At 34.8% G+C, this 23,227-nt stretch overlaps 1 protein-coding gene and 1 long non-coding RNA gene across 2 annotated transcripts; both read right to left on the bottom strand.

Annotated features, from left to right (window-relative positions):
• Positions 1-250: 250 nt before the first annotated feature.
• On the bottom strand, positions 251-1,775 carry LOC107909343 (nascent polypeptide-associated complex subunit alpha-like protein 2). Its single transcript, XM_016836829.2, has 4 exons — positions 1,476-1,775; positions 1,284-1,395; positions 938-1,056; positions 251-844 (listed from the first exon to the last, which is right to left on the bottom strand). Exons 1-4 carry the CDS (start codon positions 1,563-1,565, stop codon positions 494-496), a joined length of 672 nt encoding a protein of 223 aa, XP_016692318.2. The 5' UTR covers positions 1,566-1,775; the 3' UTR covers positions 251-493.
• A 399-nt stretch (positions 1,776-2,174) lies between these two features.
• LOC107918131 (uncharacterized) lies at positions 2,175-3,989 on the bottom strand. Its single transcript, XR_001689938.2, has 3 exons — positions 3,764-3,989; positions 2,549-2,596; positions 2,175-2,467 (listed from the first exon to the last, which is right to left on the bottom strand). It is a non-coding gene; the product is annotated as an uncharacterized lncRNA (long non-coding RNA).
• Positions 3,990-23,227: the final 19,238 nt, after the last annotated feature.

Here is a 23,227-nt window from a genome sequence, read left to right as displayed (position 1 = left end):
CATTATCCAAGCTAACAGCGGTGTGCAATGGCCTTTTTTTTTTTTGTTTGGTCAAATTATACAGATGGCCTTGTACTATCCGTTTTCATTAGTATAATTTGATTATTTTAGTCCCTCTACTTTTCATTCAAGTAAAATATCAAAAATCATAACTAATAAAAGTTATTAGCTTATTACCCAAAATTAAGAAGCTAAACATTAATTCGTTTCTCATCATCAAATCATATAAAAATTCTGTTGTTGCATATTCTGAAGGGCCAAAAATAAGTTGAATCAAATTGCAAAATTTTGTTACACCAAGGGTAAAGAAGCAATCAGTCACATGGAAGCTGATAATGAACAGGGAGAAAATTTAAAATCAGAAAAAGATATTAAAGATGACCTAGCTCAACTGCTGCAACTACTGCAACTACTAGAATGTTGATACTAATTCCGAACTTCAGCAACCTCATCGACAGCCTGAGAGAATGCACTGCAAGACAGGAAAAACAACTTAAGTGGTAAGTTCCATAATAGCACTAACAATGTCCCCCTTGTGAGTCTTGAGAGCCTTGACAGCCTTGCTCCTCGACACCCCAGCCTGTGTCATGACCAAGTCAATGTCCCTTTGCTCTACTCCAGTCTCGTCGATTTCTTCCTCTTCCTCATCCGCTGCTGTTCCAGCTGCTGCTGCAGAGGTGTCTGATTTTGCCATCACAGAGGCCAAGCCCGGCATCCTGAACTGCTGAGCAGCTTGGGTCTGTAGCTGAGAACTCAAATCCTCTATCTTAGCCTCGCCGAAGATGACATACGTCTCAGAATTCGGGCTCTTGAAGACATCAGGTTTGGAGATGAAAAACAATATCTGAATCCAAGATAAACTGGGTCATAGTACCATTCATTAATCCGTTCATCAAGTAAGCTCAACTGGTTTAAAAGAAAATGACAGAAACCATACATTCTTGGTTCTTTTGATGGTGACCCTGCTTACATCAGTAACAGGCTTCATCCCCAGCTTTAACATTGCCTTCCGGCTCTTCTTCTCGCTTCTGCTTTGCTTTGAACTGGCATTAGCACCTGCAACATATATTTCAATCAAACTATAAAAGTTGCTCTATAGAAATATCCACACAACTAACTTTAGATGAGACAATTAGATAAAAAAGATTTGAAATAACACCAAGTACATCAAAAAGTAATAAAAATTCCAAAAAAAAAAGATTAAGCAAAGCTTCTCTTAATTCATAAAGCATCACTAAAATCATTAGGAAATATAAATAATAATAAGAGAGAAGGAGAGAAACCCTGAGCACTATCTTCCTTATCATCGTCATCCTCCTCCTCCTCCTCCTCCTCCTCGTCATCTTCTATCTCAATTTCCTTGACGTCCTCAACCACAGCCTCCTCCTCCTCGCTCTGCAAATGATACAATATTAACTCTCAAAAAGAGAGAGGGAGTGAGAAAGAATTAAAGAAGAGAAAGAATGAGGCGGAACCAAAGGCTTCTTCTGGGGTTCCTCAGCGGAAGGATTAGGAAGGAGTTCAGTGTCAGGGAGGGCTGCTTCAACCACGGGACCTGGCGACATTCTTATGGTTGCTGGATAGGGTTTAAGCTGGATAGAAAGCAAGGGGGATAAAGAATGAATAATGCTTAGTGCGGACACTCATAAGTAACGACTTCTGATATTATGCGGGGTTTAGTTTCTTGTTTAACATATATTGGGCTGCACTTAAGGCCCGTTTTCAGGATCTCTCTTGTCTGCCGTGCACTTCCCACCCAAAATGTAACATAACCCACCACACCCTCGTCAATGCCTTGTATTCTATATATCGCTAAGTAGAGGTGTCCATTGGCCGGGCAGAACCCATAAAAAATTTCAGCCCGTTTACCAGGCCCGGGCCCGTTCCGGCCCGAAATATGGGCCTGAGATTTTGCCCAGGCCTGGCCTGGGAAAAAAATGGGGCCCGAGCCCGGCCCGGCTCGACCTGTTTTGCATTAAAATTAAAATTATTTTTTAATAAAATTAAAACTAATTGTTATTAAAATTAATTTTTAGTAAAATTATCAAATTATTAATTGTTAATTGTATTAATTGTTGTAATAAAATCTAACATTTGATTAGTAAATTTATCAAATTATTAATTGTATTAATTGTTAATTGTATTAATTGTATGGAACAAAAAATGAATAAGAATTGAATGGAACAAAAACATTTATTAGATTTCAAATTTATATATAAACAATAGGAAAATTATTAAATATATAATATAAGCCTAAACTAGAAACATCCTTTGCGTTTAAACAATTGACTGAGATAGTCATACTTATTCTATAAGCTAAATTACATATGTACCAAAAAATAAATTAATGAAATTCAAACTGCATAAATCCAATCCAAAATCTTAAATAGAAGCATCTTTATTTCTCAATCCCATTATTTTCCTACTAGTAGATAAGCAAGTTTAGCTTACGGGAAAATCTGCTAATCTGCAAAATGTTGTACAAAGTAAAATAAAGGAAAATCAAATTAAATTAAATTGTAAAAAGAAAATGTAAATGAAAGCTTACAGGAAAGGAAGCTAAGGTAAGCCAAATCGATTTCAATGTCGATTGTTTCTGCAATAAAACAAAGCAAAAAAAAAAAAAGATGAGATTAAATGAATAAACTAAGCTTGTGATCTTAGTAAACATTATAATAAATTCATTAAACTTGAGTCCCATGCAATTTCAAAATTCTGAGAACTTTATTTCCAGATATAAACATATAAACAAACATTTACCACTTAATTATTTGATTGAATCATAGATTAACAGAAAGCTAATTGACAAATTTCATATAAACTTTTATTATAGATTAACAGACAGAAATGGAAAGGAATATATATATATTTCAACAACACTTTTATTATACACTTCTATAAACTTAGACAGAAACAAACAGAAAATAAGACCTTTATAATGGAAAAATCTTCATAATTGAATTAAACCCAAAAGTTGGGGCATGATATGGGAATGTAACCATTCTTAATTTCAACCAGAATATTGTACACAAAATACATGCAGAGCATTGGCACATGTTATCTGCATATGTTACCCTATTTAAAGGAATAAACTAAACCCAATTCGCAATTCAAGAGGCCAAAAAGCTAACCTCTAACGTGAATTCAATCTGTAATTAATTTCACAGAACTTGCTTTATCTAATTTAACATTCTTATATGTCGATGTGGTATAGTTCTAGAATAGTCAACATTGGTTAACATTCAGCAAAAGGATGCCCCAAATGAAGTGTGTGTAACTTCAGTAGAAAGAAGTTGAAAGAAAACTGCAATTAGAAATGAAGTAAGAATGTTAGATTAGATTTCCATTTTTAATTCAAACTGTTTCTAAGAAAAAGGAAGAATTGTATTAAATATCCTCCATTGACATGAATCACTACTGACTCTACCCTCTAATATTTTCATAGTATCAACCACTAAATACATGCATAAAACAAAAATTAAGTAAACAAAACACATCATGCCTGTATGTTTTGTAACTAAAATTAAGCGAATCATCTTGAGAGGTAAAAGAGTAGGTAATCTGCAGAAAGTGGGAACTTAGCATTATCTACTCTTGATTTTAGTCTGCATTTCAGGTAAGGTTTTTGATGCTTTAATGCGTTTTATTTTACATTTGGTATTTATGTTATTGCTATTTTGATGCATAAATTCATTGAAAGAACAGTTGTTTTTAATAAAGAGAATGAAAACGAGGAAACCGAAGAAGATGAGCAAACCCGTACCTGTACCAAACTCCTCGTTCTTGTATGCTTGCTTCTACTTGGCGATTCGGGAATAAACAAACCGACCGGAGGTGGATCGGTGGAGGTCTTGATGGTGGAGGTGGATCGGTACTAGAAGACTCTGTCGATTTTGGAAATGGGAAAAAAGGGGAGGAAGGCACAGCCGCACAGCACAATAGATAGGGTTAGGGATTTTGTCTCTATCAGTGTCAAGGAAATGAAAGTAAATGAAAGTAAATGAAAAACTATTATATTTTAAAAATAAAAAATAAAAACATATTTAATATATTTTCGGGCCGGGCCAAAAAAATTTTGCCTGAAACGGGCCTAAATTTTTACCCAAGCCCATATTTCGGGCGGGCCGTCAGGCCGGGCTGGGCCGCTCGGCCCATGGACAGGTCTATCGCTAAGAATATAAGAGTCTTTTTCAATTTTCCCTCAAACTAGAAATTAAGCCTTTACTATTAGGAATAAATATTAAAATTATACATTAATTTTGATCCAATATGCAATGCTATACCTAAATTTTGATTTGATTCAATTTTCACAAATAATTTATAACATTATTAAATTAGCACCATTTTACATTGGTATATTGCATACAAAAATATTTATATTAATCCAATATGGCAATAGATGTATATATTCATTTCTTCAAATGTGTATAGTTGAACCAAAATCAAAGTTGCATTTATACATATGAACAACAATTCAAGTTTCATATATATACTTGTGTCACGGGTCGCGGTTCAAAGCCAGTGACCATTGCACAAAGAACATTCCATGGAGGTCAATCTATTAAATGGGGCTCATTTGACTCACATGAATTGGCTCGATTCGAAGAACAAGTGACAAAGTCCATCTACCTGAAGCTTTGGTGGCCTAGTTAAACACTAAGGGAAATTTAAGGCTATCATTGTAAATAGGGAAAGTAATCATAGAAGATTTGTAATCTAATAAGATTTGATTTTATAATCTTGGAGATTATATAAATCCCTTAATTGTAGATATGTTTCGATCTCGTCCGTCAATGTAAAGCTAGTTGTACCTTTGGATTTGGGGGAGCTCAACTATAAATAGAGGGTCTCTCCCTCATTTGTAATCATCCATTATACCATATTCTTTGAGTTAAAGAATATATTAAGAGCATTTACTCAAACACTTGGTATGCTTTGCTTTTTTGCGACTATTTGGTTCTTTCAAGCTTTCTTTTGTCTTTGAGTTGCTTCTGTTCTATTTCCGATGCCTTAAGAGAATTTCTACCGATAATTTTTACTTTACAAGAGTTAGGTTGACTTAGGCACATTTGAAGTGAAGAAATCGTTTAAATCTACACGAATTACGAGATGAAAGGTCTATCCCCATTATAGTTAGTACCCGATCCAAGGTTGTGAAGGCATCGGTCGATATGACGAAAGAAGTTACCGATTAGACTGAGCTGATGGAGACCTGTGGGATGGCTAGGAAAACAAGTCGATCGAGGGACATGTTGTTAGGTTTGGAAGGACGAGTGGTCAATCTTGAGAAGTCCGTGGGGGATATGATGTAACACCCTAAAATAGGGCCTAGGATTTTTAGGGGTAATTTAGAAATTTTAACCTTAGAGTGATCGGAATTTTGTGACATGAATTATTGGTAATAAGTTTTTTACTATGGTTTTTAGAAAATTAAATCAATTTCTGAAAATGAGTTTTAAATACCTTTAATTTCGAAAATAGGATTGATTTGTAAAAGAGTAAAAATTTAGAGTTTTTAAAAGGCAATTAAATCAATTTTTAATTTTCACCCTATTTCCCCCTTTATATTCACAAAACCCATGTTAGTCTTCTCCATCCTTTGTGGTTGCCGTCCCTTGTTTTCCAATATCTTCTTATTCAAGTTTTGATTCTCAAACTCTAATATTTTTATTTCTATCATCACCCAAGCCTTAAACCTCCATTAAATACTAAGAAAAACACTCAAAATCACCATAGTTTTCTCCATTATCAAGCTTTCGAGTTTTTTGGGTTTTCGCACAAACTTTAGGATTTTCGTCAACTAAGGTAACGGTTCAATTCCTTAGGATTTTCTAATGTTATATAGTCTTTAAAACTAAGTTTTTAGCCATTAAATAACATGTTTTAAATAAATGTCAAAAATTGGGTTGTTAATGGTGAATTTTGAGATTTTGGATAAAAACATAGTTTCAAAGTATTTTTCAATTAGTTTTGACATGATTAGAAGATTTCTAAACTTACTTTAAAGTTTCGTTAAATAATTCTAACTTTTTAATGAATTTTTAGAAAATAGCCAAAAACATGTCGAAAAACTTGATATCATGAATTGAGTAGTTTTGTGTAGTTTAAAGGTTGTGAATTAGTCGCAGGTGAAGTATAAGATGAACGAAATTGGTTTTAGGCAAAAAGATTAAGTAGAGACCGAGATATTTAAATTTTAAGTTCTCTATGTCGAAGGTTTCAGTAAAAAAGAACCTAACTTAGGCTTGTGTTTTTGGATTGCTTGATGCGAGTCTTTGGTTGATGTATGAATGTGTTGTTGTGTGAATTTGTTGTGTTGAAGTTCCAGATTCGATAAGACCTTCTACGAGTAGAGATAAAGGCAAGTAAAAGCTAGTTTGAGCTTTCAGCTTTTCAGCAAAAGCATAATTGGTGAGTGTTTGGAATAAGTTCTTGTGGACATATTCAATGCGTTATTTTGGAATTTAGTGATGGCCTAAACCCTTACTCTAAATTCCAAGTGTAAGCTTTCTCATACCTATGTTATCTTGTGAACTATGTGCTTATGTGTTTGTTAATATATGAATTGAGATAAGATGTTATAACATGTGATATGTGGTTATGATAATTGTTGTGAAAGTGCAAATGTGTAATGATATGTATATGTGAAATGTTAGTGACAGTGTTTTGATAAAGATACAAATATGCAATGATAGTGCATGGAAACTTGGTAAGTGATATGTGTTTGATTTCGATACAAATATGCAATGATAGTGCATGGAAAATTGGCAAGTGATATGTGTTTTATTTTGAATATTTTGGCCTTGTGATCTTGAAATCGTTGGATATAATTGGCATGCCATAGGATTGCGAGTGCTCACCTATATGTATATGATTTTGGGCGTTGAGGCCCTGGGACATGTTGGAGGGATAAGGAAATGTGAGCTAAGCTCCATTCAACGGGACAAGTGAGGAGAAATAAAGAAAGTGTTAACTTTATGCTTCACTTTTCAGGCATGTTTGACTCTATGAATTTATATGGTGTATTGGAGATCCTTGTATCCGATGAGTGATGGTAGAGCTCAATTTTATGTTTCATGGCTCAAGTGCAAAATTATCTTAGATTATGAAAATGTGTGTATTGTGATATGTGTTTATATGACATGTGACCATTATGCAATTTATTATAAACATGTTTTTAAGTATTATGATATATGCCTGAATGATATGTGATTATATAAGTACTGTGATATATGCTTGAACTTTATGTGATTATATGAGTATTGTGATATATGCTTAAATGTTATGTGATTATATGTGTAATGTGATACTTGCTTAAAACTAAATATGATTACCATGTAAATGAACTAGTAAATAATACACGAATAAGAATAATATGACATTAGAGTTGGAACTGCTGAGGTTATGCTATATGGTTGTTTCATTAATGCTTGATGAATTGTTTGCATGGTAGTTATTCTAGGCATTCACTGAGCTTGTTAAGCTCACCCACTCATTTTAAACCATTGTAGAGTAGTTAACTGTCGGTTTGAGCGGTATGTTTCGAGAGGTGATCTAAGCAAGTCTTTTTCTGTTATTTCATAGGTGTTATTGTTAATTGTTTATGTTTTGGGAATTAGGCAATGTGGTAGAATTTTACTAATATTTTGCATGATGTTTTGGATGCTTCCGTAGACTATATGCTCTTAAGTTTATGATATTCGTTTCATATTATGCTGATTATAGCTCGGACTTACTTTCGATGTTTGAGACTAGTATTCGATTGTTTTGATGTTTATTTGATGATAATATGTTAGCATGATGGATTGGTATATGTTGGAATGATTTAAATGCTCAAGTATGTTGTACTTTTTTGGTTTGGAGTAAAGGTATCGATATTCGTGTTGTAAAAACGACACCTTTGTGATTTGAAATGTGTAGGGACACAGTAACATAATTTGGTATCGATACCTTATCTAGAGTATCGATACTTAAGGTAATTTTATCGATACTTTTGCAAAGGTACCGATATTTTTTGAGACTTCGATTTAGACGAGAAACAGGATGCTGATTTGGTACCAATTTTCTATATGGTATCGACCCATACCAGGAAAATATTAATACCCTTATCCTAGTATTAATACATACGTGGTTGTCTTAGAAATTTTGCTAAATGGTCCTAATGCATGTTTAATTATTATTATAAGTTTACTAAAAGTATGTTTGGCATGTTCTAATGATGATTGATATATGTTTGACTAAAAATTTATAATATCACTAATAAAGAGGATGATTTTTTAATAATGTGAGAATTTACTATGAGTATGATATGAGACGGTGGTGTGACATCTTTATATTTGGGCTTAGCGACCAGGCCGAGTATAGGGTGTTACACATAAGGGAGACACTCGAGGTAGTCAAGGGATACACCAATGAGTTGGACTCAATGAAAGAGCATCTCAAGGACTGTGTGTTGATTCCTCTGAATTCCATTAGGGAAAAGCTGGCAAGAAGGGATGATGCTCTCGAGTCCATGGTGTTAGCCTTGAAAAAAGAGATCGTAGAGCTTAAAGGAGAGTTCACAATTTACAAGGTTTCTTTGAGTAATGGGATGTTTGATTCGGGGCCAAAGCAATAAGCAATGAATGTTGTAACACCTCTAACCCTGTTCGATCGTCGGACCTGAGGTATAGGATGCTATAATAGCCAGCGTTAAACATATATGATTTATTTAGACATTCAACTAAACAATAAATCATCTCATAACCCAAGCATGATATGATTTATAAACAAATATGAGTCCCAAATGAACTTACAAAAGCTTTTAAACCAACCCCAAAAAAATAAGGACTTAATTGAAAACTTAGCAAAAAGAATAGAAATTTTTGCAAATAGGGGTCACATGGTTGTGTGGCAAGCTGAGACTGTGTAGCTATGAGTCACAGGATTGTGTACTTAAACCGTGTAACTCACTAATGTCGTGGGCAAAAATAAGAGATTCAATTACGAAACAAACATGGGCATATGGCTAGCCCGTGTTACAAACTGTAATCGTGTATATATATACTCCATAATCTAAATGAGCATACAGTCATGTCACCTGCCTGTGTGTGACACACGATCATATGTTAGCCCGTGTAAAGCAAAAAATAACTCATTTGGTGCATGTTACAATCCAATTCCTAAAATGACCTAAAATGCACTATCAACCAACATAAACCTGTTCAAAACTTATTCATTCCATAGCAAAACATAGCTTAAAACACTTCTCTAAACATACAACCAGTATGCCACATTTGGCACCAACACAACCATGAAATATAAGTCCACAATTCATATCATAACTCTTAACCATTTTATACCACAAGCTAGGTCACATACATGTGTCTAAGCTTTGCCATTAGCCTTTGCAAATAACCATCCAACATTTACTTAAGTTACCATATGCACATATTTATATATCCAAATCTCAACAATGCAAAACACAAACACATACTTTATATTACAAGTAATTGACAATCCTATATACATGCCACATATAACCAAGCTCGAAACAACAAAAGTCTACCGAATCAGGAGATGAAGGGTGTGAGCTTCTCGCTGATCTAATCGGCACGTTCCAGATGTCCAAAATCTACAGAGAAGTGGTAACAACGGGTAAGTACTATGCATACTTAGTAAGCCCACACAATATAAACAACTTACTTACCTTAATTATTTAATACATAAAGCACCATATGCAAACCAATTTCCCTACCAAAGCATAACACAATAAAATCAAATAGGTGAGACTTTGGTTTATGACTTTATTTGTTGTTTCAAATCATTCAGTCATAGTGAACAAGTTGAGTTGTGGAATATTGAACATATTTTCTTGAAAACTTTACCAATGGTAAAATAGTCATAATTTTGTCGAAGGTAAAATTTGGCTGAGAAAATTATTTAATTAGAAAAATTAATGTTTATTTTGGAAAATAGAAAAATATTTATTAGGTTGAATTAAATTATAAAGTGTTGGGTTAAAAGTCTAGACAACACATATAATTAGGTCCAATACAATGAGAGGCTTGAATCCTCCATCATAATACATATGAGGGGAAACACACCCTATTATTCCCTCTCCCTCTCCTAGTTGGGTTAGGAAGTTTTTTTTCTATTTGAAATATACCTCTACAATTCAATAAGGGTTTTACCTTCTCTCCCTATAAATAGATGGCACAGGTAGAACTATTTACACAACTTTGAGAGATTGTTACTATGTCGAAAAATAGAGAGAATTTATTCTCAACTATTATATATGTTTTTCCAGAATAAAACTTCTACCAGTTTCTATTAAAGAAGAGAGAATTGTTGTTTTCACCACAAATAAAAGAGAGAAAACCTTTTCTAGTTCTATGTTTCAATTCAATTGGTTCTAGCCCATACTCGAAGCAGTTCGTGGTACGAAAATAACAGAGAAGATCATTTGGTTAAAAGTCGAGAACAACGTACGTCACTAAGCCAAAAACATAAGTATGAACTAGGATAGAGTTTATTGCTATAATTATCACAAATCGGGTCGATTTTAAAAATTTTAATTTTTCATTGTGCAAGAAAATCATTTTCAAATTGTATTTTTTCCAACAAGAGCATGAGTAGCTAAATACTAAGTGGTTGGTTGATGGAAGTGATAGGTAATTGACTTTTTGGTTCAAGGACTAAATCATAAAAGTTGAACTAAATCTAATAGACTTCAAAACTTAGGATTGACGAACCTAAGGGAAAATTAAGATAACTGAGACCGAGAGGAGATATTATCGGGTATCAATTTGATAGTCCCGGTTTAGTTTAGTGAGGTTGAAAGATAAATCTAACTAATTTGTTGAAATTGGTAAAGTTGAGGTCGAGAGGTGAAATTGAACCAATTTAGGAGTAATAGCGATTTAGATCCCTAAATCAAAGGTTAACCAATCTCATGGAAATCAAGCAACCACTGCCTGTTATTGTATGTGTTTAAATTTTCTATTTTCATATTTGTTTCGTTTATACTTTAGTCCTTCATTCTTTTTAGGTAATTAATTAGCATAATTAAACTTGTGAATGACCTATTGTAATATAAGAACTAGTGAATAGTTAGCTAGACTCTTTTAATCCCATGTTTATCATGTAAGAATTACATAATCACCTACTTCTTTGGGTTCGATCGCTTGGAATACTCTGGTGTTCCATCGAACACTATAAATATTACAACTGACACTGTCTGCTTGTAGTTAAAACCGTACCTTTAAAATTATTTTATAAAATTATTTGTTTTACGCACACAAGTGATAGATGGTCAAGTTATTGATGCCATTGTCGATGAGGTGATGTTTGATTAAGTGAACTTTAGTTTTATTGCAAACTATCTAGGGATATAATTGACAAAACTTAGGTTTATAGGTATGAAACTTCTTTTCTTTTGTCTTTGTTTCTTATTTTGTTTTAGAAAATTTGTGTTGATTTATTTTAATTCTTTGTGTTTCCAGGAAGTAGTGTATGACTCAAACCGGTAACAAGGTCGTACCATTCGAACTGGAACAATAAAGAATCTTAACACATGCCCAAAATTTTTAAAGGAGCCCATCCTTCACAAATAGACCAACTAATTGACGATCTGAGAGTAGAAGAACGTCCACCACCACCACCACTACATCAAGTACCTATGGAGCAACACACATTGCGCGACTATGCCATGCCTAATTTAAAGGTAGTCTGAGGGAGTATTAACCATCCCACAACTAATGTTAACAATTTTGAAATAAAATCGACGATGATCCAGATAATCAAGGGAATCTCCAATTTTAGGGATCGATGAACGGTGATCCTAACCAGCATCTCAAGGGCTTCTTAATCCTTTGCAACACTTTTAAATATAACGGGGTAATCGATGACACCATACGTCTTCAATTATTCTTTTTATCATTAACTGATGATGCTTTTATGTGGTTAGATTCACAGTCGGTTGACTTGATCAATACGTGAGACGAGTTGGCATTCCTAGCCAAGTATTTACTTCCAAGCAAGACAATGAAGTTGTAGATGGACATTACTATTAGAGTATGCCCAAAGATCAATCATGAGATGGTTGTAATAACATACTTGATTTATCATATTTATTAATATAAGGCGTTACCATTATTATTTCAATTTCTTTTCTATATGTATAAATAAACTATTTTATAATAATGTCCTGAGAATAATATGATTATTCTCAAAAGGTCCTTAGTCAAGTATTATTGTTGGCTAGGACAACAATAATGCATTAAGGATAACATGTAGTTGATTGATGATAAAGAGTTGTCATTAATATGGAATGTCAAAATCGATGCATGAATATGTGTGTTAGAGAACAACATATTGGACTGACCCGTTATGAGTATGTTTCTTGGATTATTATATAATTGTCACAACATTACTCATAGTGATTAATATGTATATGATCCTCAGACTTGAGATCATTATAATCCTAACATCGTGAATTGTATATTTTGATACAGTCAAACGTACACCGTAACTGGTTGTTCTATAAAGGCTGATGTTGGATACACCACGATCTGTGTAGAGAGATATGGTTGATCGATATAAGATAAGTCCCTCCTACATAATGGGAGTAATATTTTAGGCCACTTGATTGAGTGAGACTAGAAATGCATGACCATGCTCAAATAAGCTGATATGAGATGTCATACTTATTTGTATAACATAGTCTACTTAAGATATCAGGGAACATGGAATGAACTATGCAAGTGTGACTATTTCATGACTTGTGTCCAATCCAGAGATAAAGGACTTAAGGATTATTGCATGAAAGGTTAATCATAAAAAGGTTATGTCGAATCATGATTTCTTGTGACTTAGGTAGCAATGATGCATTGCTAGGTGCCACTCATTGTTTGTAACATTAGAATCATTCTAGTATTACTGCTAACGTTACAATAACCTACAGGGTCACACCCTATAGTTGAAATGAACGGAATAAAACATAGTTGGTATTGTGTTTGGTTGTCGCTTGAATTAATTTAATTATAGAATTAATTTAATTAGTTAATCAAATATCGAATACAATATATGTACAAGGTTGTTGTACGCATAATGAGAATATAAATTTGGTTCATATAGAAATTCAAATAAATATATAGTTTACCAAAATCATTATTATAATTAATGTAATTATAATTTTCGGTTTAAAAATATTGTTATATTTATTTAATTTTTAAAAATCCTAAAAATAGATATAAAATCCTGTTTTTTCTTTGCTTGGTGGGTCTAGTAGTTGTCAAAGTAAAGTCTTTTCCAAAACAATTTTGGGGATTCCTTCCGTTCATTGTCAACTAGGTGGATTACGTAGAGGCCGGAGTCATGATAGATTGCGGCTTGGTTCGATAGTAGATCAGATTACTCGTTGCCGAGGCGTCACTATCTACTCAAAATAAAGATTCGGTAATTTCGAAACCTTTTTTCACCCGGATTTGTTCCTGACACATGGATCTATGGTTAGGATCGCCATATTTTTATTTTTCCACTGCTCCGTAGGGGTGCCGGTGTTCCAACAGTGGTATCAGAGCCACTTGTGTGATACGGACTCGAGTTTAAATACTTGGGTGATGCAATTGTGTGAGATGCATGCTTTAATTTTATTACATTTCCGACTGTTTAAATCGTTTAAGAATAACCAGATAACCGTTCCTTTTGACAATGGATTAAATGTTAATCATGGTGTTATGACTTATTCGATTTTATGTTATTACTGTTAAGTGTTAACAGATCTATAATGGTGCGATGGTGGTGCTTACAGTTTCCAGTAAGAGTTAACTGGTTAGTGGAACAAGGGTTGTTCTGGCATGAAACCTCAAGGATTAAAATCCCAAAAACACGATTCTGTTGATAAAAGTTATCAAATCATGAGGTTTCATTTGAATGGGGTATGCAGTTCGTACCGTGGGGACTCCGCCCCGCACCCTTCAGACCCCATCTTCTTAAAGTATGTTTTATAATAAATTAAACTAGGTGGCCATAAAAGTTGGAAGGATATGTTATAATTCACCGTAACAAAATGTTGAATTATGTATGCTACTTTTGACATGCACGGTGTTTGAAATGCATAGTTATAGCCCGATGACCTATTTGATAAAAGGTTGTAATTTTATAAATACGGCCTACATGTCGTGCCTACTACTATGCTCTTGTATTTCTCTTCTCATCTTATATGTCGTGCCTTACTACTATGCTCTTGTACTTTTCTTCTCATCTTACTCCCTCGTATGTAAAACGAGTTTCTGCATATTGTAATTTGCAAGAGTTGCTGTGGGCTAGACGAGAAGGAAGATGGGCCAACTAGTGTGGACCGATAGCTTGTGAAATGACTTACACCTTTAGGTCTCCTTTTGGTTCTCTCATTGGCTTGGGTTGCACCATCTTAGTTTATGGGATATAACTATTGCATTTATTTATTGTTTTATCTATTCATGTATGAGATGCTATGGATGTCTAAAGCATGCCAAATTTTAAATATGCTAAAATTTGATAATAATGAACCACATTAATTGATGAGATCAATTAAATAGCTAAATGGACCAAAGTAAACCATAATTGGTGAGATGGAACAACCTTAACAAAATCCCTCTATTAAAATATTAAGTCAATATAGCCTTCTAATTTTTCCCTCGTTAAGGCCTCGATCAATATTGTGTAGGTTCTGCTAAAGGGAAGTACTAGTATTTATCTTGGTTAAACGCGAAGAATAAACAAGTGATATTTACTGATTAAAATTGGTTAATGACTTAACTAGGTTATTCTAATAGGATTAGAAACCTAGAGGCAAGTAATTTGGATAAATCATAAGATGATTAGAACAAGAGTTGTTCACCAAACTTTAGGAGTTATATATGATGTAATTAGCAAGTATTGCTTACCTAGATAACCATAATCTCGAGAGTAAAGCCAAAGCTGACTTAAGAGGAGGTGAAATATGGATCCTTAACCCACTTGAAATACTTTTCGACAAAGTCTTTCCGAAACTAATATATGAGGGTTATTAATTTTGTAATAAAATAGTGGGAACATCATTTAATAAAGTCCTTTTAATGATTGATATAAACTTGGTAAATTTTTACACGCATATTTTATTGTTGTAGATATATTATGGTTGCAAACACTAATACACTCTCATTGCGATCGGTCCTTAAGAAGGACAAATTGAATGGTTTGAATTTTCTTGACTGGTTCCGTAACTTGAAGATTATCCTCAAACAAGAACGAAAATTATATGTCATTGAACAATCGCTTCCTAATGAACCACCCGCTAATGCCTCAAGGGCTGATAGAGATGCTTACAAGAAGCATCTCGATGACATGGTAGACGTTAGATGTCTTATGCTTGCCACTATGAATCCTAAGCTTCAGAAGCAACATGAGGACATGGTTGCTTATGAAATGATTGAGCACCTGAAAGAACTTTATCAGGGGTAAGCACGGCAAGAGAGGTTCGATATCTTTAAGGCCCTATTCCAGTATAAGCTGGCTGAAGGAAGTCCAGTAGGACCTCATGTCCTTAAGATGATTGGCTATATTGAAAGCCTGTCTAAGCTTGGGTTCCAATTGAGCCAAGAGTTGGCCACTGATGTTATTCTGCAATCGTTGCCGGATAGCTAAAGCTAGTTTGTCCTCAATTTCAATATGAATGAAATTGACAAGACTCTGCCATAGTTGCTCAGTATGTTACGAACTACTGAAGGCAACATGAAAAAGGTTGGACCCAAGCCCATACTGATGGTCCGTAATAACAAGGGCAAGGGAAAGGCCAAAGTTCAAACAAAGCCCAAGGGAAAAGGTAGGCCCAAGCCTTGAAAAGTAAAGGCTGCATTGTAACCTAAAGGTGGACATTGGACATTGGACATTGGAAGCATAACTGCCCTATCTATCTTGAGGAAGTCAAGAAGGCCAAAATAAGCGGAACATCTGCTTCAGGTATTTATGTTACTGATATTAATTTATCAACTACTACTTCATGGGTATTAGATACTGGTTGTGGTTCTCACATTTGTACTTCTGTACAGGGACTACAAAGGAGTAGGACTTTGGCTAGAGGAGATGTAGACCTGCGAGTTGGAAATGGAGCAAAAGTTGCTGCATTAGCTATGGGAACATATAATTTATCTTTGCCTAGTGGACTTGGTTTATGTTTAGAGGATTGTTATTATGTGCCCAGTTTGACTAAAAACATTATTTCAATTTCTTGTTTAGACAAAATTGGTTTTAAGATAATTATTAAGAATAATTGTTGTTCCTTTTATCTTAATAATGTTTTCTATGGTTCGGCACAATTGATTAATGGCCTCTATATTTTAGATCAAATGAATCCCATTTACAACATAAATACTAAAAGATCGAAAATAAATGACTCAAATCAAACTTATCTATGGCATTGTCATTTGGGCCACATAAGTTAGGAACGCATATCCAAGCTCCATAAAAATGGTCTCTTGGATTCACTTGTTTTTGAACAATTTGAAGTATGTGAATCATGCTTATTGGGAAAAATGACTAGATCTCTTTTTACTGGTAAAAGTGAATGAGCTAGTGATTTATTAGGCCTAATACATTCTGATGTATGTGGGCCAATAAATACACAGGGTAGAGGTGGATTTCACTACTTCATTACTTTCACTGATGATTTCAGTAGATATGGGTATGTCTATCTCATGCACCATAAGTCTGAGTCCCTTGAAAAGATCAAGGAATTCAAAAATGACGTACAAAATCAACTAGGCAAAACTATCAAGACACTTCAATCTGATCGAGGTGGAAATTATTTGAGCTTAGAGTTTGATGATCTTTTAAAGGAATGTGGGATTGTCTCACAACTTACTCCTCATGGTACTCCTTAATGGAATGGAGTTTCTGAGAGAAGAAATTGAACTTTGTTAGACATGGTTCGATCCATGATGAGTCATGTTGATCTGTCGACTTCTTTTTAGGGACATGCACTTGAGACAGCTGCTTTCACACTAAATCGTGTTCCATCTAAATCGGTTCAAAAGACGCCATATGAGATGTGGACTGGGAAACGTCCTAGTATGTCTTTTATGAAAATTTGGGGTTGTGAAGCTTATGTTAAATGTCAAACGTCTACTAAGCTTGAACCCAAATCTAAAAAGTGTGTTTTTGTGGGGTATCCGAAAGAAACCAAAGGATATTATTTCTTTAATCCCACTGAGAACAAAATACTTGTTGCTCAGACTGGTGCCTTTCTAGAGAGAGAATTTGTTTCTGGAAGTAGGAAAAAGATTGAACTTGAAAAAATTTGAGAATCACAAAATACCACTGAACCATAGATAGAACAATACTAAATTCCATAAGAAATTGAGGAACAAGTAACTACTGTAGAAACACAACCACTGCGTAGATCTTGAAGAGAACACCAAGCATCTAAGAGATGGATTTCTCATTACAACGCATGGAGACGTTCTTCTTATAGATCAAGATGAGCCTAGGACTTATCAAAAAGGAGTGAAGAGCCCAGACTCTGAGAAATGGCTTGAGGCCATAACATCTGAGATGGATTCCATATATGAAAACCAAGTATGGACTTTGGTTGACCCACCCGAAGGGGTTAAACCCATAAGGTACAAGTGGGTTTTCAAAAAGAAAACCGACATAGATATGAATGTACAAACATAAAAGGGGCGATTAGTCGCTAAAGGTTTTCACCAAGTTTATGGTGTTGAATATGATGAAACCTTTTCTCCTGTAGCTATGTTTAAATCCATCAGGATCTTGCTCGCTGTAGCTGCATTTCATGACTATGAAATCTGGCAGATGGACGTCAAAACAGCTTTCCTTAACGGGAAACTTGAAGAGGATGTGTACATGACACAACCTGAAGGTTTTGTCAATCCAAAGAATGCTAGAAAGTTATGTAAGCTACAAAGATCCATTTATGGATTAAAGCAAGCTTCTCGAAGTTGGAATCTTCGTTTTAAAGATGCAATCAAAGAGTTTGGTTTTATCAAAAATGAAGATGAGCCATGTGTTTACAAGAAAGTTAGTGGGAGCACTATAACATTCTTGGTACTGTATGTGGATGACATACTTATCATAGGAAATGACATACCTACCTTGCAGTCTATTAAGACTTGGTTAGGAAGTTGTTTTTGTATGAAGAACTTGGGCGAAGCCACTTACATCTTAGGAGTGAAGATCTATAGAGATAGATCAAGATGACTATTAGGTCTAAGCCATAGTATATACATAGATAAAGTACTGAAAAGGTTCAGTATGGAAGAATCTAAGAGAGGATTCCTACCTATGAGAAATGATATTTCACTCTTGAAGGAAATGTGTCCTTTAACTCCACAATAGAGAGAACGCATGAGTAAAATTCCATATGCTTCCGCTATTAGATCTATCATGTATGCCATGTTATGTACCCGTCCAAATGTCTCATATGCCTTTAGTATGACGAGCAGGTACCAAGTAGATCTCGGTGAAGGTCACTGGACCACAGTCAAGAATGTCCTTAAGTACTTAAGAAGAACTAAGGATACATTCCTAATATATAGAGGTGAGGAAGAGTTAAGTGTAAAAGGTTACACTGATGCCAGTTTCCAAACCGACAAGGACGATTCTCGATCACAATCAGGTTTTGTGTTTTGCCTTAATGGTGGTGCTGTGAGCTGATTCTACAACAGAGGCCGAGTATATTACAGCCAGTGAGGCAGCAAAGGAAGCGGTTTGGATCAAGAAGTTCATCATTGAACTAGAGGTTGTGCCTAGCATATCAGATGCTATAGAACTCCAATGTGCTAACAATGGAGCCATTGCACAAGCTAAAGAACCTAGATCTCACCAGCGATTCAAACATATACTTAGGCGCTACCATCTTATTTGAGAGATTATCGATCGAGGGGATGTGGAGATATGTAAAGTACCTACAGATGATAACATTGCTGATCCCCTGACCAAGCCTCTGACACAGCAGAAGCACGATCGTCACACTAACTCGCTTGGTATTAGATATATAAGTGATTGGTCTTAGTGCTAGTGGAAGATTGTTAGAGTATGCCCAAAGATCAATCATGAGATGGTTATAATAACATACTTGATTTATCATGTTTATTAATATAAGGCGTTACCATTATTATTTCAGTATCTTTTCTGTGTGTATAAATAAACTGTTTTATAATAATGTCCTGAGAATAATATGATTATTCATAAAAGGTCCTTAGTCAAGTATTATTGTTGGCTAGGAAACAATAATGCATTAAGACTAACATGTAGTTGATTGATGATAAAGAGTTGTCATTGATATGGAATGTCAAAATTGATGCATGAATATGTCTGTTAGAGAGCAACATATTGGACTGATCCGTTATGAATATGTTTCTTGGATTATTATGTAATTGTCACAACATTAATCATAGTGATTAATATGTATATGATCCTCAGACTTGAGGTCATTATAATCCCAACATCGTGAGTTATATATTTTGATACAGTCAAATGTACACCGTAACTGGTTGTTCCATAAAGGCTGATGTTGGATATACCACGATCTGTGTAGAGGGATATGGTTGATCGATATAAGATAAGTCCCTCCTACATAATGGGAGTAATATCTTAGGCCACTTGATTGAGTGAGACTAGAAATGCATGGCCATGCTCAAATAAGCTGATATGAGATGTCATACTTATTTGTATATCATAGTCTACTTAAAATATGAAGGAACGTGGAATGGACTATGCAAGTGTGACTATCCCATGACTTGTGTCCAATCGAGAGATAAAGGACTTAAGGATTATTGCATGAAAGGTTAATTATAAAAAGGTTATGTCGAATCATAATTTCTTGTGACTTAGGTAGCAGTGATACATTGCTAGGTGCCACTCATTGTTTGTAACATTGGAATCGTTCTAATATTACTGCTAACGTTACAAGAACCTACAGGGTCACACCCTATAGTTGAAATGAACGGAATAAAACATAGTTGGTATTCTATTTGGTTGTTGCTTGAATTAATTTAATTGGGTAATCAAATATCAATTACATTATCTGTACAAGGTTGTTGTACGCATAATGAGAACAAGAATTTGGTTCGTATATAAATTCAAATAAATATGTAGTTTACCTAAATCATTATTATAATTAATGTAATTATAATTTTCGGTTTAAAAATATTGTTATATTTATTTAATTTCTAGAAACCCTAAAAATAGATATAAAATCCCGTTTTTTCTTTGCTTGGTGGGTCTAGCAGACGTCAAAGCAAAGTCTTTTCCAAAACAATTTTGGGGATTCCTTCCGTTCATTGTCAACTGGGTGGATTACGTACAGGTCGGAGTCACGATAGATTGTGGCTTGGTTCGATAGTAGATCAGATTACTCGTTGTCGAGGCGTCGCTGTCTACTCTGAATAAAGATTCGATAATTTTAAAACCTTTATTTCACCCCGATTCATTCTTCACACATGGATCCATGGTTAGGATCGCTGGATGTTTTATTTTTCCGCTACGCCGTAGGGGTGCCGACATTCCATCAATTACAAGCTACCTTTTTCTCGAGGGAGAGTCAATTTGTGAAGTGTAGGAGTGTTTCAAATTAATGCTACATAAATGTCCCTACCATGGTCTACAAGATTGGTTGTAGTTACAAAATTTTTTTAATAGGCTAGATGGGAATTTGCGATCTAGTCTTGACGGAGCGTCTGCGAGGGTGTTCATGTCGAAGACTTATGCTGAAGGTTGTCAATTAATTGAGGATATGAAAATGAATTCTTACATGTGATCGGATGAGTGGTTCATATACTAAGCTAAGAAACTGACTGTCAATGCGAACAAAAATGAGGATAAGTTCCAACAGATCCTCGAGAGGCTTAACCTCCTCGAGATAAGCTCAACACGTTCACAAACCCCAAACCAACCCCCTTTTAACCAATCCAAATGTAGGACATGATGGTGAAGGCGTGAATTGGGAAAGCCATAATGAAATAAATAATGCAAGAGTAAACTACTTAGAAAATAGGGGATACAACCTGTACTTTAACACCTATAGTTTAGGGTGACGAGATCACCCCAACCTTAGGTGGGGAGCGAACCAAGGGGGACCTTCCAACCAAGGAGTACCCAACTTCAATCCAGCTAGACCCAACGCTCCAAAACAACCCCGACAACCTTATCGGCCACCTTAAGAGCTCGAGAGGAAACCCATCTACAATAGTGACCCCTCCGATGCCTATCCGAGTTAGTAAGCTCGATGAAGGAATGCATTCGGTGAATACGAATATGCGCCAAATGCAAGGTCAATTAGACCAAATCCTTCAAGTGTCGCAAAGTAATTCAACTTCTAGCATTCCTAGCAACATCGAGCCTAACCCAAAAGGGGAAGGGAAGAGCATGGAAAGGCCATTACTCTTAGATCCGGAGTAGTCATTAAGAAGTTGATTAGGCCTGCTAGTGGAGAGGAGGTGAAAGAGAAGGACCTTAATACTCGTACTTCTAGTGTTGGAGATGTAAGAAACAATCCGGTTTGAAAATGATTTTCTTGCACAACTAATGGAAAATTAAAATTTTGAAAACCTGTCCGAGTTTTTATATTTATAGCAATAAACCTTAACCAAATATGCACCTAAGTTTTTTTATAAGCGAATCCTTGATGTTTTTTGGCTTTCAACCAAAAAATCTTCTCCGCTATTCTCATACCATAAACTACTTAGAGTGTGGGCTCGAACTAATTGAACCAACACACAAAACTAGAAAAACTTCTTTTTGGGGTGAAAACGAAAATTTTCTCTTCTTTAATAGAAATCGGTAAACTTTTTATTTTCGAAAAATATATTAAAGTTGAGAATAGCTTTAATGGTGCCATTTATCTATAAGAAGAGAAGGTACCTTGTAGAGTTGTAGAGGTTTATTTTAAATAGAGAAACAACATCCTACTTAGAGCAGAAGAGGGGTGAACGACTCACCATTGTATTTCTTCTAGGGTTGCCACCGCCTTCATGCTATATGAGGGATTTTGGGCCTCTCTCACATCGGGTTCAATTACGGGTTCACTATGACGAATGGTTTATTTTTATTTTCGTGCATCAAAATAGTCCAAAAATATAAACTCATTCTTTCATCATTTTTAAGTAATCATATATAGGATTGCAAGTTTCCATTTACATTTTTATTTTCATTTCCATATCCATTTTTAGAAACCTACATTCAGTTCCAAATGATTCCATTTCTCCATTTCGGTGAACACCATAATCAATCTTGAATGTTTCTCATTTCTTTTTTCTATTCTTTCCCTTCATTTCTATTCAAACATTATTTCTATTCATTTCTATTCAAACACGCAATTCATTATTGTTTTCATCGAGCTAGCAGAGGGACAGATTTGACATATGTAGTTAAGGCTCAAATGATTTATAATTGAGTTATAACATTTCCCCTATTAATTATAAAGTCATTTAGTCATGAATTCATTCCAGTATAGTGTCGTGATTAAGCTCTCCTCAACGACATTCTATTATGAAAGCAACTACTCAATGCACGTCCAATAACCTTGTCATAAGTGTGTTACCCCCATAGGATATCTTTGATCTCTTTGGGATAATATTTATTCTCCCAAAATGGTTTTATTTGTCTCATGGTAACCGTTACTTCTTCCTTTATGAAAATTAAATCACTATCAAATAGTGATCAAGTCATTCATCACAAAGACAGACGACCCGTGACCACCTTTACTTTTCATCGACCATGTGATGCCAATGAGAGGATATCATTTACCCATGTTTTGGGCTATGAATTTCACTGCTGCGAATGATGCTACATACTACAAAAGTCGTACACCCAACGCACTCACTTTCGATTTTTTATTTATTTGAACTCAGGCTTTTACTTACATCAAAGTGTACGATTCTCATATACATAGTCCGTCATCCACTCAAGATTTAGGTATGTCACACTATGAACGTCACAATTGAATAAATCTATAAATGTATTTAGGATCTATTCTAATTGGGTCTTGTTCGATGTATTGACAGTCCAGTCAATCACATTTATGTCTCCATCTTCTAGGAGTCATCCGCTTCGATGCCCAAGACAAGGCATCTCCCATATTGGACTTGATAGACGACATTTTAGTATTTCAATTGGTTTGCTCATTTTTTTATCAGAGTAAGGACATATTTGGGTTCATATACTAATACAAGTTATCTTTTTGTATTACGGTCTAACCACGTAATAC

This window comes from Gossypium hirsutum, chromosome D08, assembly GCF_007990345.1.
Source record: "Gossypium hirsutum isolate 1008001.06 chromosome D08, Gossypium_hirsutum_v2.1, whole genome shotgun sequence".
Lineage (NCBI taxonomy): Eukaryota > Viridiplantae > Streptophyta > Magnoliopsida > Malvales > Malvaceae > Gossypium > Gossypium hirsutum.
Note: the sequence above shows the minus strand (reverse complement) of the source record. Positions and strands in the feature narration are given on the sequence as shown.